At 43.5% G+C, this 14,399-nt stretch overlaps 1 protein-coding gene across 5 annotated transcripts in view; it reads left to right on the top strand.

The window, feature by feature from the left end:
- MGAT3 (beta-1,4-mannosyl-glycoprotein 4-beta-N-acetylglucosaminyltransferase) overlaps window positions 1–14,399 on the top strand; it is a 59,157-nt gene that overhangs the window by 996 nt on the left and 43,762 nt on the right. Inside the window, exon 2 of one of the 5 annotated variants that reach the window (XM_020810133.3) lies at window positions 3,446–3,621. The exons of 2 other annotated variants lie outside the window; for them this stretch is intronic. Coding sequence is in view for 1 of the 3 variants with exons in the window: in XM_020810127.3 (XP_020665786.3) it covers window positions 4,963–5,057 (95 nt within the window). In the remaining 2 variants the exon portion in view is untranslated. Of the gene's footprint in view, window positions 1–3,445; window positions 3,622–3,740; window positions 5,058–14,399 lie in introns of those variants that run through there. 2 more of the 5 variants (XM_020810127.3, XM_073000125.2) reach the window with 2 other exon arrangements.

The raw sequence follows: 14,399 nt of genomic DNA, 5'->3' as shown, positions 1-14,399 counted from the left end.
CCTGGACCAGCCAGTCCCTGAGGGAAAGCAATCGGGGTGGGTGTGGGTGGGGGACTCTTCATCTGTCACTCTCTGCCTGATCTTTCTGGACTCTGACACAAGGCTGTGGAGTGTGTGTTGTGAGGGAAGGCAATGCCAGTGACCCTGCCTGCAGCTGCTGCTTGTGTAAGTCCAGTTGTGTGAAAAGACAGAACTCAAGGCGCTGCTTCTCGTGCCCAGCAGTTCAGGCAGAGAAACACCCCACCTGTATCCGGAGGGACGCAATGGGGGCAAGAGGTCCTGAGAGAAGCACAGAGGTTTTCCCTCAGAAGATGCTGTCACCTCAGCATCATGGCCTTGGGTTAATTAATGATGGAGCCTCTCCCGCCCCCACCCACCTCTCTTGCTCTCTGTGTTTACATACACACATATCAATACGCACAGAGACACAGACACAAATAAAGGTACATACATACACACCTGGGCAAAGGTATCCATACCCGCACCTGAAACAAGGTGGGGAACGCACCACCTAGCAGACTGCAACCATGGCCCATCTGCTCCCCTGCCAGGCTCTCCATGCCAGGAGGGCATTGTTGATACAGTGTGCCAAGCCTGCAGCATTACATGGAGCAGGGTGGAGAGGCTCTTTCTGGAATACCAGGCTAGGATCCTGAAACAGAGGAATGGTCCCTCTGCTCTCCCCCCCCCCCGATTTCTTGCCCCTCACCAGTGTTTAATCCCCAGCCTGGGCTGCTTTCCTTTCTCTGGTGAATAGGGCCCCTGGGAATACTTGCAGGTTGGTTAGCTTGACTGAACCATCTTTCTCTATTGTGGGGCGGCAGCAGCAGCAGCAGCAGCAGCCCTTTCGTCCAGCAGCAGCTCCATCATTGGGCGATGTGATTGTCTGCATGAGCACAACCAAGGTGTTGCGGTGGAACGGGGGGGGGGGGGAGAAGCAGAGCGAGCGCTGCAGCTGCAGACCTGTTTGAGCAATGTTACAAAAATAGGGAGAGAACGGGAGGGCAAGTAAAGAGAAGGAACGGGGAGAGCAAAACCTCTTCCTCCTCCTCCTCCATTTCTTTTGTGTGTGTTTTTTCCCCTGGTGATTTCTGGGGACTCTGGATGAGCTATTCTGAATCTCAGTGAAACTGCCTCTTCACTAACTTTAAGATGAGCTAAGGAGATTTGGCAGGAGTGACTAGCTCCAAAGAGTAGAAACCAAATCATTGGGATAGCTGTCCACACCACCACCAGCAAATATATAGATGATGGCATGCTTAGCCATCCTTTATGGCAACCTTAGAAGGTAGGCCAGCATTATTATCTGCTTATTGTCGGTAAGAGGTTAAGATGGCTTGCCGAAGGCAACATAAAATTTAATCTGGCAGATTAATATTCTCAAAGGATTTGGCAGTATCTTGAGGTGTGTTTACATGTGCATGCAAATCAATGGATCAACATTTTATAACCTGGGAGCTTTGTTTTTGAATTGATTCCATTGAAAAGGTGTTGCATTTAGGACAAGACTTTTTGTGAGTTGCAAGATTTCACTTGTGATGTTAAATTTGAGATGACTCATCCACACATGCCAGTCATCACTTGATGGTGCAGTGGTCACATGATGAACATAAAGGTGTGAGCCTTAGTCTCTTCCCACTTGTTCCCTTCCTCTCCCCACTCTTCTTCTTCCTCCTCCTCCTCCTCCTCCTCCTCCTCCTCCTCCTTCTCACAGAATCCCTTTATGCACATATGCCATGGTGAGACATGGCATGAGCAGACCTTAATCTTTGGAATGTCCTTTCCCACCATACAAATGTGCAAAGCGTAGAAGTGAAAATACAGTCATCCACAACATTGCTCCCCTTCCTTTACGGCAAAGCACGAATCACCAGGAATCTGAAATTTCAAGAAAAGCAGTCAGTTAAAATATAGTCAGTTATTGCATGGGCCTTCCAGGACATATGCTAATTGAAACTTCCCTAGTCAAGTTTTGCTGCTGGTGCTGGCTCTCCTCTCTCTAAATGACAAACGAGTAGTTATTTCTCCCCGTCTCCACAGTGTTCCCTCACGTGGCACAACATAGGACAGGCACAGAGCTTGGAAAAATTACATTTTCGGATACAAGTTCCAGAATCCCCTGTGCTATCTGATGGATTCTGGGAATTCTCACTTTCCAAATTGAAACTGCAAACATGCGGTGGGCTAAAGGTTCTCCACTCCATCTGATGTCAAGTCAATTCCAACTTATGATGATCCTACATTAGCGGGGTTTCCAAGGTTTGTGAGTTGTGTAAGGAGTTTTGTTGTTATTCTCTCTCTCTCTCTCTCTCTTTCTATCTCTCTCTCTCTCACACACACACACATACAGAGTTTTTCTATGTCCAAGCAGGGATTTCAACCTAGATCTCCTGAGTTGCAGTCCAGCACTCTATCCTCAACAGCCCTGCTCAGCTCTTGTAAACTCAGGTCTATGGTTTCCTTTAGAGAGTCAATCCATCTTGTATTTTGTCTTCCTCTTTTCCTGCTGCCTTCAACCTTTCCTAGCAATATAGTCTTTTCCAGAGAATCTTGTCTTCTCATGATATGTCCAAAGTAGGGCAGCCTCTATTTTATTTATTTTTTTGTCTTCAGGGATAGTTCAGGATTGAATTGCTCTAGGAACCACTTGTTTGTCTTTCTGACAGTCCACAGTACCTGCAAAGTTCTTCTCCAGCACCCTATTTCAAACAAATCATTTTTCCTCTGTCATCTTTCTTAGCTCTCCAGCTTTCACACCCATACATGGTTATTTGGAATACAAGAGTGTGAATGATCTTGGTTTTAGTCTCCAGTGACACATCCTTACACTTGCTGGTCTTTTCTAATTCTTTCATTGCTGCCCTTCTATCTCAGTTTTCTTTTGATTTTTTGGCTACAGTCTTCATTTGTAGTGATGATTGAACCAGTGCAAACAAGATCTTTCACCTTTTCAATTTCTTCCTAACAAGTTAGCGAATCAGAGATCACATCTGAAATCCAGTAGGAACTGGCTCGTACAGACTAGTTTCCCCAGAGTCATGAAAGTGGTATACTAAGGTTATCACTGCTTGATGCTAAACACACCTTTCCACTACCCACCACCCCTGTCCTGCTTGGCTCTACTCAGACAGGTTGGATTCAAAAACATGCAAAACCTGTTTGATCCAGAGACTATAGTGGGATGGACAAAAGCATGTGCAAGTAACTATAGCTCTTTTGTTGTTGCTTTCAAATTTCTTAATGGCTGTCGTTGACTCACCTGAATAGAGCAAGGGAAAAAAAGGAGGCACAAGAAATATTTGTATCCAAACTAATTTCCATTTGTAGTAGAAAAATGCCAGTTGAATAACTGTCATGGTGTTAATTGGAGGAGATAAGAAAGACAGTGGCCTCTGCTTAACATTTGGCTTCTGTGTCTTTTTTTTTCTCCTTCTGGATGGAGAAGTCCAGGTTTTTCCCGTTTCATCATGCCCTCTGAGAATCCTTGAATATCTGCAGTGAAGTCTTGTAAACAGTAGACTTGGAATGATGCCTGAGATTACCACAGGCCATGGCAAAGTTCCCAAGCTAGTATCTGGACCTCAAGGTGGCTTTGCAATAGAAACAGGACATCTACCACAGGTATGGCCTCTCTTATATCTCCATCCCTGGTGTGGGCTCCTTGAATACAGAGATCTGGTCAGATGTAGAGGGTATGTAACTCTAACTGCAGTGAAGGAACGTGACCAGTTTTCCTGGGGTGCAGGTTTTGCTTGCACTGAGTAAATCTTCAATCAGCAGCTGCTTGGAACACAGCCGTGTTTCTCTGGGTCTGTGATGCCTGCGTGAAATGCCGTGGTGTCCCTCAAGCATTTTTAGCTGCTTCATGGATATGCTACTGCTTCTTCATCATCAAAAAATGTCAGAATATGTGTACTGAGCATAGAGCAATGGATATAACCATGTGTATGTGTGTATAAATACATACACAGAAGAAAATCTATAATCGTAATGAGACTTTACAAGAATAAAAACTATGCTGAATTTGTCAGGAGATGCCTACTCACAGTGCATGTGATTATCAAAACCTTGGGGTCTAGATCCCATTGTGAGTCCCAATTAGAGGAGACCCACTGAAATAATGGAGTTGTTAAATGAGTACTTACATGTCAAAGTGATTCACTGAGTCTACCCTACAGGGATAGCTACTGTTTTTAGCCTTTATACTGTACTGTGGGATTTTTTTTCTTTAGCATTTATATTGTTTGTCACACAATGCCCATTTGTTACTTGTACAGGATATACGTGTATTTTCATCATTGTGCTTGCCAAGTGAGCTGAAAGTGGCATATTCTCATTGCTGGGGTGTACGCCTTGAGAGTAGATAACATTTATGTTAGCCAACTAGAATTGTTGATTTTTTTCTCACCAGGGCTCCTGCACCTTCTGTGTGTATGTGTAGATAGTTGGCCAGTGAAACTCTTCCATTCTCAAAACTCTATTCTGGAGAAAGCTTTACCTGGTGAATTTCTTTTGTCATGCAGCCCATAAAGACACAGAAAACATGATAGGAAAAAAAAACTTCAGTAACCCTAAGAATTGTTCAATGGTGGAAAAGAAGCTACTTAGGGAACTTCCTTTCTTAGAGATACTAAAATAAAGCTGACCAGCATTGATAGGTGAAGATATATTCAAAGAAAGAAAGTTTGTAGCATGCATGTCTTTCCCCAGCTGCTGCATATATGCATATAGTGCTTGGTTTATGTAAAAGTGCCTCACTTCAGCTGCTCCTTCCTGACCACCGAGCACATGGATCATTCTCTTTCTACGTCTTTCAGTATGTTGTAGATTATAGTATGTACCTTCTTGGCAACCACTGTACCACTTTCTGTGGTGAATCCATGTGATTGTTGGGCCTAAGGAAAGGCCTAGTAGTTGCAAGGATGGGAAAAAGATACTTTGGGGCACTACAACTCTGAGAATATGCCAGAATGCACCTGGCAGCATGGGAAGTTCCCTTCTTGTGAAGCAAAGCAAAGCCTGCTGCTTATGAAGCAATGTTTCCCATCTCTGAAGAGGTACAGTAGCATCTGAAGTCTGACAATGGCTATCTATTTGTATATGTGAACAGGGAACAAGTGCTTGCATAATTTGGCAGTAACCTTTGCCTTCTTTGAAGCACCAGTGTGCATTTATCTAACAGCTGGGTAATGACATTCTGCATGAGGACAGGGATTTTCTTTGCTCTTGCCACTGTGTTCCCTCTTCTTCTTGAGAATAGCATCATCAAGTGAAGGGCACCCTCCTGTTTCCCCTGCGAGCCTTGAGTTGCCAGGCATTGGGTAGATCAGATGAAGGAGAGGAGGGTGGAAGGGAGAAGGAGCAGGCAAAGTATTAAACATCCACCACAAAAGTTCTCCTGTATAATAAGCACCATTGTAGTGAATAGGAGCTGTGGGCGAAGCTGCCCAGTGGGTTGTGACGAATGTTGGCCATGGTTTGAAATGGGGCTGTGTGCTCTGAAACAAGTTCTTTGTCCACTGTTGGAATCTGGGAGCAAGTCAGAATGGGATATGGCTTGGAGAAGGCGGAGGTGGTGGTGGTGATGATGGTGGTGCTGAGGGAGACTGGTACGGCTTGCAGTCATGCCAGAGTATGTGTGGAGGGCTGGCAAAGATGGGGAGATACTGCCTGCAGTAAGATCCAGCTCATAGCTCTCAATCAAAACACATGCCAGATTACATTCATAAGACATTGCCTGAAAATGTCCCATTTTCACTTCCTTTCCTCCTGTGCCTCCCCCATGCACTTTGTTGATGGGAGAACCTAAAGTGAAAAGCGGGTTTGTTTGGGCTCCAGGAGTGTGCCAAGAATTGCCAGCTTTGTCAGCTTTTCCCTTTAAAGCTGTAATAATATGGGGAACCACTGAGGTGTACTTTTCATAACAGACACAATGCAACCTGCCAAGACTATCTATTGAATCCACACAGATACCAGCATGGCGATCATTCCAGAGTGGGATCCAGGTCAAATGAAACCAGTGCTGTGCTCTCGGGCTTCTAAGGTGAAATTGGCCAGAAGAATTGCATTAAGACAGCCATGTCTTAGAGTGATTGTGTGGTTCAGATATTATGTTCTGAGCTAGGATGGGGCAATGCAAGCCCTCCAAACTATATTTGGGCGACAGCCACTAACCGTCTATTCCAGCTTGGCCAATGATGAAGGATTATGGAAGTGGGAGTAAAAAAAAAAAATCTGAAAGGTCAAAGTTGCCCATCCCTGCAACTCAGTGCTCCCCAGATGGTAACTTAAAGGGCAAGTCTAATCACCCCAGCCAGTGACCCAAGATGTGCTCTATTCAAAAACAGGCAGAAGGTGCTGAGTTAGTTAAGACTGGGCTACCTGTTAGAGAACATTTTTGCAGGTGGTGTACCAGACTGATTTGTCATCTACTTAGCTAAATTTGGCATTTTACCTATTGTTTTCTTCCCATATCTTTTAACGCTGCTAATCTGAACAAATGATTTAAGCTTCTATGAGTTTTTCTTGATTGGAGTCATCTACTGCACTGTGATGCTATTTTATTGTAGTTTTTAATTGTTGTGTTTTCTCCTCCTTTGGAGCTACTCTGGAAATGCAGGCTGACCATTTAAGGATAGTGTGTACAAACTTTGGAAGTAAACCAATAAGTAGCCGGGGTTTCCAGAAAGGGTAACTGTGTTAATTTGTAGCAAAACACAACAAAAGAGGCTTGTGGCCCTTTAAAGGCTAACAAATGTAATGCAGCATAAGCTTTTGCGGACAGAAGTTCACTTCACCAGATGTAGGCTTGTGTCAAAATTAATCTGTTGGTCTGTAAGATACTATATGCTTTTTGTCTTTGTAGGGTTTGACAGTTCTTGGGAAGGAAGGAATTCCCAAGGATAGGGTAACAAGTGTTTTGGAAGAAGGGTGAGTGGACTTTAAAAAGAAAACAGCTGGAAGTATAGTAGGCAGTGGATTTGTCCGAGTTCAATTTAAAGAGCTGTTTTAAAGCCTTAAAGCAGGGGTATGGAAGGCATCCAGATGTTTGTGCACTGCAGCTGTTATCCTTCATCACTGGCTAGGGCTGATAGGAGCTGATGTGAGTTGGAGTACAGCAACATCTGGAGGGCTATATTTCCCACCTCTGCTCTAGATTTTTGAAGGCAAGTTACTTGATTGTCTTGTGTCCTCTGTATCAGAATATTTGTACTCTGGGGTCATCACCTTCTCACTTTTCCCCTGGTCGTGGCCCCATATTTTTGCCTGTATATGCATGTCCTACCTGGATCCTGTGGGCTATATGATGCCCACTCTGTTCTAGGGTAACTGGAGTTCATAGAAAAGAGAACTTTTGAGGGTTTGGTTTGTTGTAATTTAGCATTGTAAGGCCAAGAAAAGTGGCACTTGTCAAAATCCCCACTCTTGCAATATATGTTGTTTACAGAAGCCTGCTGTCTATATTGTAGGACTTTCTTACAAATGCATGGCCAGTGTTGCTGGGAGACTTAAATTCCCACAATCCCTGACCATTAGTCAAATATGGGGCTGATATGCATTGAGGTTCAGCAACATCTGGAAGACCCCATGCCTCCCACAGGTACCCAGTCCCTATGTCCTAATAGAGGACTTGTGCCTTTAACAACTGCCTGGCAATCAAAAATTTGGCAGGTGCCCAATATCTCATTTGCACACCTGGAAAATTCTGCCCCTGTTGAATTTCTGCCTAGGGTGCAACAGCAGAAAGGCAGTGGATAAGATTCAAAGATTCAAATAACTGCTTAGCATTTGGTGATTGTGGTTACTGTCTATCTGCTTAAAACGGAGTTGTTGGGAGGATAAAAGGAAGAAAGACCCATGCATTGCTTTTGCCCTGAGTTCCTTAGAGGGGATACAAATGCAATAAATAAATTGAATAAACAAATGGTTGGAGCTTCAGAGCTTTATGAGCATTGAAGATTTAGCAGAGATGAAAAGGGCCAAAAGTTGACATTCCATCAACATCGCTGCTACTGGTTCACAAAACAATCTTATTTTGCTTGCCCTTAACTGCCCCTGAGTAATGACTCATAGATTCCAGATCAGACGGCTGACATTAGCCAAGAGTTTCTGTGTATGAAACTGCCCATTTCTCCTCTTGGGGGCAGGGAGGGAGAAATCACTGCCTTTGACTTAAAGATCTGGGTCGTATCCAGCACTGAGATTTGTCTTTTTGCATAATTGATGGAGTCCATGCATTTGATACCTGAACATCTTGCTTCTTTCAATAATCACTAATGCTTTTCTTTCTCCTTTTAAATTGCTGGGGCAGAGTATTTGGTTCCTCATTCCTTATTAAAGAGCAAACATTCTGTTTGTGCTCAGGCATGCTCATTTTTCTTTATTTCCTATATTTTTGGATGTAGTTTTCTGGTACTGGAAACAGAGTCTCTATCTGAGTTTGGAGGCAAATTGATAATCACCATTAGAGCCAAGCGTTCAAAGTAGCTGATATGAGAAGGACTACAGCTCACATCACACTTTGCAGAAGAATGCAAATTCAGCCACTGCAGTCTCCAACGGATGTATCTCAGAGGCAGGGCTAGATCTACCATTAGGCAGAGTAAGGCAACTGCCTTAGATGCTCTGATGGGAGGTGGGCAGCAGCAGTGGCAACCCTACAGCGACATCTGCACCTTTGATGTTATCCTGGTGACAGGACAGCATCAAGGGTGCAGGGCAGGTTGTGTAGAATGTACGGCTCTGGCTTCCTACAAAGGAGAGCTGGTGGTGGTAGTGGCTGCTACTGCCACCTCTACTCCATTGCCCTCTGTTGGCTGGGCACCCAGCTCATTTCTTCTTGAGGGTAGAGCTGGCTCTGGCAATGCTCTGACCCTGTAGAAGGCAGCTGCCTATGTTCCTTTTAACATGCAATTGTTTTGCCCCATTTATGGAATTTTACAGGAAGTCCAGATCTTGGCATGCTCTATAAGAGCTTAGAAGATGTTACCGGGAAAAACGGGATAGCTGCCCAGTATCTTTGGTAGCGTTAAGAACCCTCTGGAACCTCATTGATTATCTATTCTATCTGTAGGAGATTTGCTGGATAATTCTAGGCATTTTAAACAGTGTGCAGGCTCTCTGTAATCTTGGCATGGCTAAAATATTTTAAATTTTAAAAGGCCCCACTGGGACCTTTTCCTGTGTAAATTCAGTTGCAAACTTTACATTTGTTTGGCTCTTGTGCCTTCAATAACCTTCTGCCATGAAGTTATGAAGCAAATAAAGCACTGACTATCATTTTTTAAATTTCTCTTGCTCATGAGATGAAGAGCTGTAGGCTCTTAGAGGAGTGATTTCTGAATTCAGTGCTGGAGTGTCCTAGTGTGTAGAGCCAGCTCTGTCATTAGGTAGAATGAGGTGGCATGATGGTCAACTTGCACTGTATAATATCTATGTGAGTCTGCAGATTAAGATGACAGAATATTGCTTCATCCAGATAAGTCCCTGCATAGTGCAGGGACCTATTAAAAGCCATAGAAAGGATTGAAGTCCCTGGTGAGTAACTTAGTTTGTCTGGATGCATCCCAAAGTTGTGCATTCTGAATTAAGGGTGAAGTTACTTTGGCCTTATAGAGGTTCTGGCCAACAAACACACCACTGGCCATGCTCTGCAGAACTGATGGGAATTGTAGTCGAAAGCATCTAGAGGGCCAGGGGCTCCCCATCCATAGTCTAGAAACAGGCTTCTCATCTGTGAGAAGTTGTTGTTGTTTAGTCGTTTAGTCGTGTCCGACTCTTCGTGACCCCATGGACCAGAGCACGTCAGGCCCTCCTGTCTTCCACTGCCTCCTGGAGTTGGGTCAAATTCATGTTGGTAGCTTCGATGACACTGTCCAACCATCTCGTCCTCCGTCATCCCCTTCTCCTCTTCCCTTTACACTTTCCCAACATCAGGGTCTTTTCCAGGGAGTCTTCTCTTCTCATGAGATGGCCAGAGTATTGCAGCCTCAGCTTCAGGATCTGTCCTTCCAGTGAGCACTCAGGGTTGATTTCCTTTAGAATGGATAGGTTTGTTCTCCTTGCACTCCAGGGGACTCTCAAGAGCCTCCTCCAGTACCACAATTCAAAAGCATCAATTCTTCGGTGGTTAGCTTTCTTTATGGTCCAGTTCTCACTTCCATACATCGCTACTGGAAAAACCATGGCTTTGACTATGTGGATGTTTGTCGGCAAGGTGATGTCTCTGCTTTTTAAGATGCTGTCTAGGTTTGTCATGGCTTTCCTCCCAAGAAGCAGGAGTCTTTTAATTTCATGGCTGCTGTCACCATCTGTGATCATGGAGCCCAAGAAAGTAAACTCTGCCACTGCCTTCATATCTTCCCCTTCTATTTGCCAAGAGGTGATGGGGCCAGTGGCCATGATCTTAGTCTTTTTGATGCTGAGCTTCAGACCATTTTTGCGCTCTCCTCTTTCATCCTCATTAAGAGGTTCTTTAATTCCTCCTCACTTTCTGCCATCGGAATGGTATCAGAGGTTGTTGATATTTCTTCTGGCAATCTTAATTCCAGTTTGGGATTCATCCAGTCCAGCTTTTCGCATGATATATTCTGCATGTAAGTTAAATAATCAGGGGGACAATATACAGCCTTGTCATACTCCTTTCCCAATTTTGAACCAATCAGTTGTTCCGTATCCAGTTCTAACTGTTGCTTCCTGTCCCACATATAGGTTCCTCAGGAGATAGATAAGGTGGTGAGGCACTCCCATTGTTTTAAGAACTTGCCATAGTTTGCTGTGGTCCACACAGTCAAAGGCTTTTGCATAGTCAATGAAGCAGAAGTAGATGTTTTTCTGGAACTCTCTGGCTTTCTCCATAACCCACTGCATTTTAGCAATTTGGTCTCTAGTTCCTCTGCGAGAAGAGGAACTTACTTCCTGTGAGAAGTAAGCCATAGTAATTGTATGGAATCCTTAACTGGGAAACTGCACTTCTGCTTGTAGACTTTTTCAAAATATGTTGTGTCAACCTGGATAAGGAAGGAAGTTCAGATTCCCAGATTACTAGGTGCACTTGAAAATCATTCTGGCTTCTGAATCAATATTTACAGTATCTGTTTCATAGAAACAGTAAGGAATCTGTGCTACAGACATACAGTCTGAAATGCCTTTCTAGTGTAAACCCTACGATCCTTTTATGGTTAACTGTTTTGTTGACTTCAGCTATGCTAAGAGGATACTTAACAAATGGTTGGGAATAAGCCGCATATAAGGAAGAGAGTTGGACTCAGAAAGCCACATAACTTTATCCAGGTTTGTCCCTGAGTGATTCCTTTTCAGCCTTCCATTTCAGTGCATTTTCTTTAAGGGGACAGAGTGATGGGAATCGCAAGGCAAAGAGCAAGAGATTATGGGAGTAATACTTCACCAATGTTTGGAATGCCCCAGGTTCTCTACTGCTTCATTTAATCTTCATGCTGAGTTCAAAGTGTTCATCCCCACAAAAACTACTACATCTCCAAAAGTCCCAGACTGTTGGCTTTGCCTATGGGATTTCTAGGAGCTGAAATCCAGTGACATCTGGAGATCCAAGGAACAATAGCCCTCAACAAAGAGTTTGGAAAAGTTATTTTTGGCACTAAAACAACCAGAATTCATCAACCAGCAATTATTATTTTTTTCAAATGCTGCCTAAACAGACTGAAACTAACTTATCCTGAATGACTACATCCATACAGTCTTAGATTATGTGCAATGGCTTGGCTTGATGTTCCTTTGCAGTTGGAGGCGCAATTGGTGATGACAGACACATTAATCATAGTAGGATGATCAGATGTGAAAGAAACAGGGCTGCCCCACCTTTAACTGCTGAGCAAAAGGAAGGATTTCAGCAAATATAGCTTGTCATGTAAACCACTCTTACTGAAAACCCATCTTCTTCACTGAAGGTGGGAAAGCCGTGTTTTCTTCAGTATGAATAAAGCCTCAAGGCTGCGGGATTTCTTCCTGTCCATCTCTATCCTTGTTCGTCTTCAGATCGAGATGGACAAAGGGTGGCCCTCCATATGGGGTTCAACTGCAATTCTCAGCATTCCTCACCATGGGCTATGCTGGATAGTGTTGTTGAGAACTGCAGCTGAACAACATCTCTAAAGCCCCCACACTGTCCACCGGTGCTTCAGAGGGCACATAAGAGCAATCTTACTTTGAACAGCGGTGGGCTTAGTGACTCCTGATATAACCGGAGCTTGGGGAGCAGCAATGTTTCTATATGGTCACTAACAGATTGCTAATAATAGTTATGATTGATCAGATTGGTGGGCAGAAAAGATAGGGCCTTCTCCAAGGCAGACAAAAACTATGGGAGTTCCTTTGTATTAATTTATGCCTTGGCTATTATTGGTGTATTTGTAAATCTTGAAGACCTTCCACTTCAATAGTACTTTTAACTGAGATCGCAATTAGCTTTATATTTCAAGACGGCTTCTCAAGGTACATTGCATATTAATATTTTTGTGGTGTTGTATGGTGCTTTGTAACTGGATAGTGCTAAAAAGTGACTAAAAATACTTCACATTGAAAAAAACTGACATTGTATCTCTGGGCATTATCAGCTGATAGATTTCCTGCTGATTATGTACTCCTTCCCATCAGCTGGGTTTTTCTGGCTTATTTTTAAAATATTTATGATGTCTTAGTTTGAAAGAAGGTTTCCTACAAGCTGCCGTGTAGAACTACATAGGTCAGTGAGTGGCTTATAAATATCCTCAGCAAATAACAACATAAGAAGAGCCCTGCTGGATCAGGCCAAGGGCCCCTCTAGTCCAGCTTCCTGTATCTTGCAGTGGCCCGACCAGATGCCTCTGGGAGCACACGAGACAACTAGATAACTGTCTCCTGATACCCCTCCCCTGCATCTGGCATTTTGGAGTATCTTCCTTTTAAGCCTGGAGATTCTACATCGCCATCATAAAAGTTGAAAGCCAGTTTGCTGACTAATGCCCCCTGTTAGATACTGTTTCTTTCATTCGTTCGTTTAGTCATTTAGTCGTGTCCGACTCTTCGTGACCCCATGGACCAGAGCACGCCAGGCCCTCCTATCTTCCACTGCTTCCCGTAGTTGTGTCAATTTCATGTTGGTTGCTTCGCAGACACTGTCCAGCCATCTCATCCTCTGTCGTCCCCTTCTCCTCTTGCCGTCACATTTTCCTAACATCAAGGTCTTTTCCAAGGAGTCTTCTCTTCTCATGAGATGGCCAAAGTACTGGAGCCTCAGCTGTTTCTTTACTTGAGTGTAAGTCCTGATTTGGTTGGAATTATTTCCAAACAAATGTTTGGAAACCTGAACTTACAAATATATGTCAGTGTGGAGCAGGTAATTAATACTCATGGTCTGGCAAGGAAAACAAATGCAGAAGTTGTGTGTTATTTGTAAATACCAATGAGTATAAGCTTCTTCTCCTTGGGGAATGCAAAGCAATTTATAAGCATTCACAAAGGAAGGAAAATTAATTAAGGAGTCTCACGTTTGTGTACAGTTTGCATGAGCAATTCCCAGCAGAGAAGCCGGGATGGGACTTGAGTTGTGGAACTCATTGTTAAGTAGAACTTAAGTTGCACTGGTGACTCAACTTGTTTCCCCCCAATGACTCAAACTCACAACCTACCCCCTTCCTTTTTTGGGGGGGGGGGAAGCTTGTTTTTAATAGGGACTCGGAACTTGGTACCAAAGACTCAGACTTGGGACTTGGACCCAAAGTCTTGCCAACATCCCTACAGAGAAATAGGTTCATTTGCAATAGCATCATTTTACAGAATGGGAAACAGTGGCTCTGTGAAATAAACTTGCTGTCCTCAACAGTACCAGAAGTAAAGCAAAGAACAAAATCTATGAGTTTACCCTGTTTCTTGGTAAGGGCTTCTTCAGAGATGTAGAAAGAGATCTGCTATAAGCTAAGAAAATAAGCTATCACAGTCTTCCTCTGTAATCTTTAGGCTGGTGTAGGGCAAAATTCAGCCCACGAGAAAGCTGTTGCACTGGATCTCCCAGCATTTTTCATCCTTAGCCATGTTTGTTAGGGCGAGCATGGCTGTATATTGTCTTTCAGGGAAGCAGTCTTCCATTTAAAAAGTTGTTCTTTTGGGTGATGCATGATCTCCTTTTTGACGTTTAAGCAGCCACCCTCCCCTTCTTGATTGAATTTCTCTGGTCAAGAAATAACTGTTTGTTGCCTGGCTAGATATTTCAAGAAAACTACAATGACCTCTGTTTATTTTCTTTCTATATGTATTCATTTTCAGTGAGCTGACAAAGGCACATGGCGTTTCAGAGAGTCAATAATTATACACTGCGACTTGTTTATTTATTAGATTTAGATCCTATTTTCATTGCTATGTCCTGAGGTGACAAACTGGTCCTA

This window comes from Pogona vitticeps, chromosome 5, assembly GCF_051106095.1.
Source record: "Pogona vitticeps strain Pit_001003342236 chromosome 5, PviZW2.1, whole genome shotgun sequence".
In the NCBI taxonomy this organism is placed as follows: Eukaryota; Metazoa; Chordata; class Lepidosauria; order Squamata; family Agamidae; genus Pogona; species Pogona vitticeps.
This window is presented reverse-complemented; position numbering and strand designations above follow the sequence as displayed.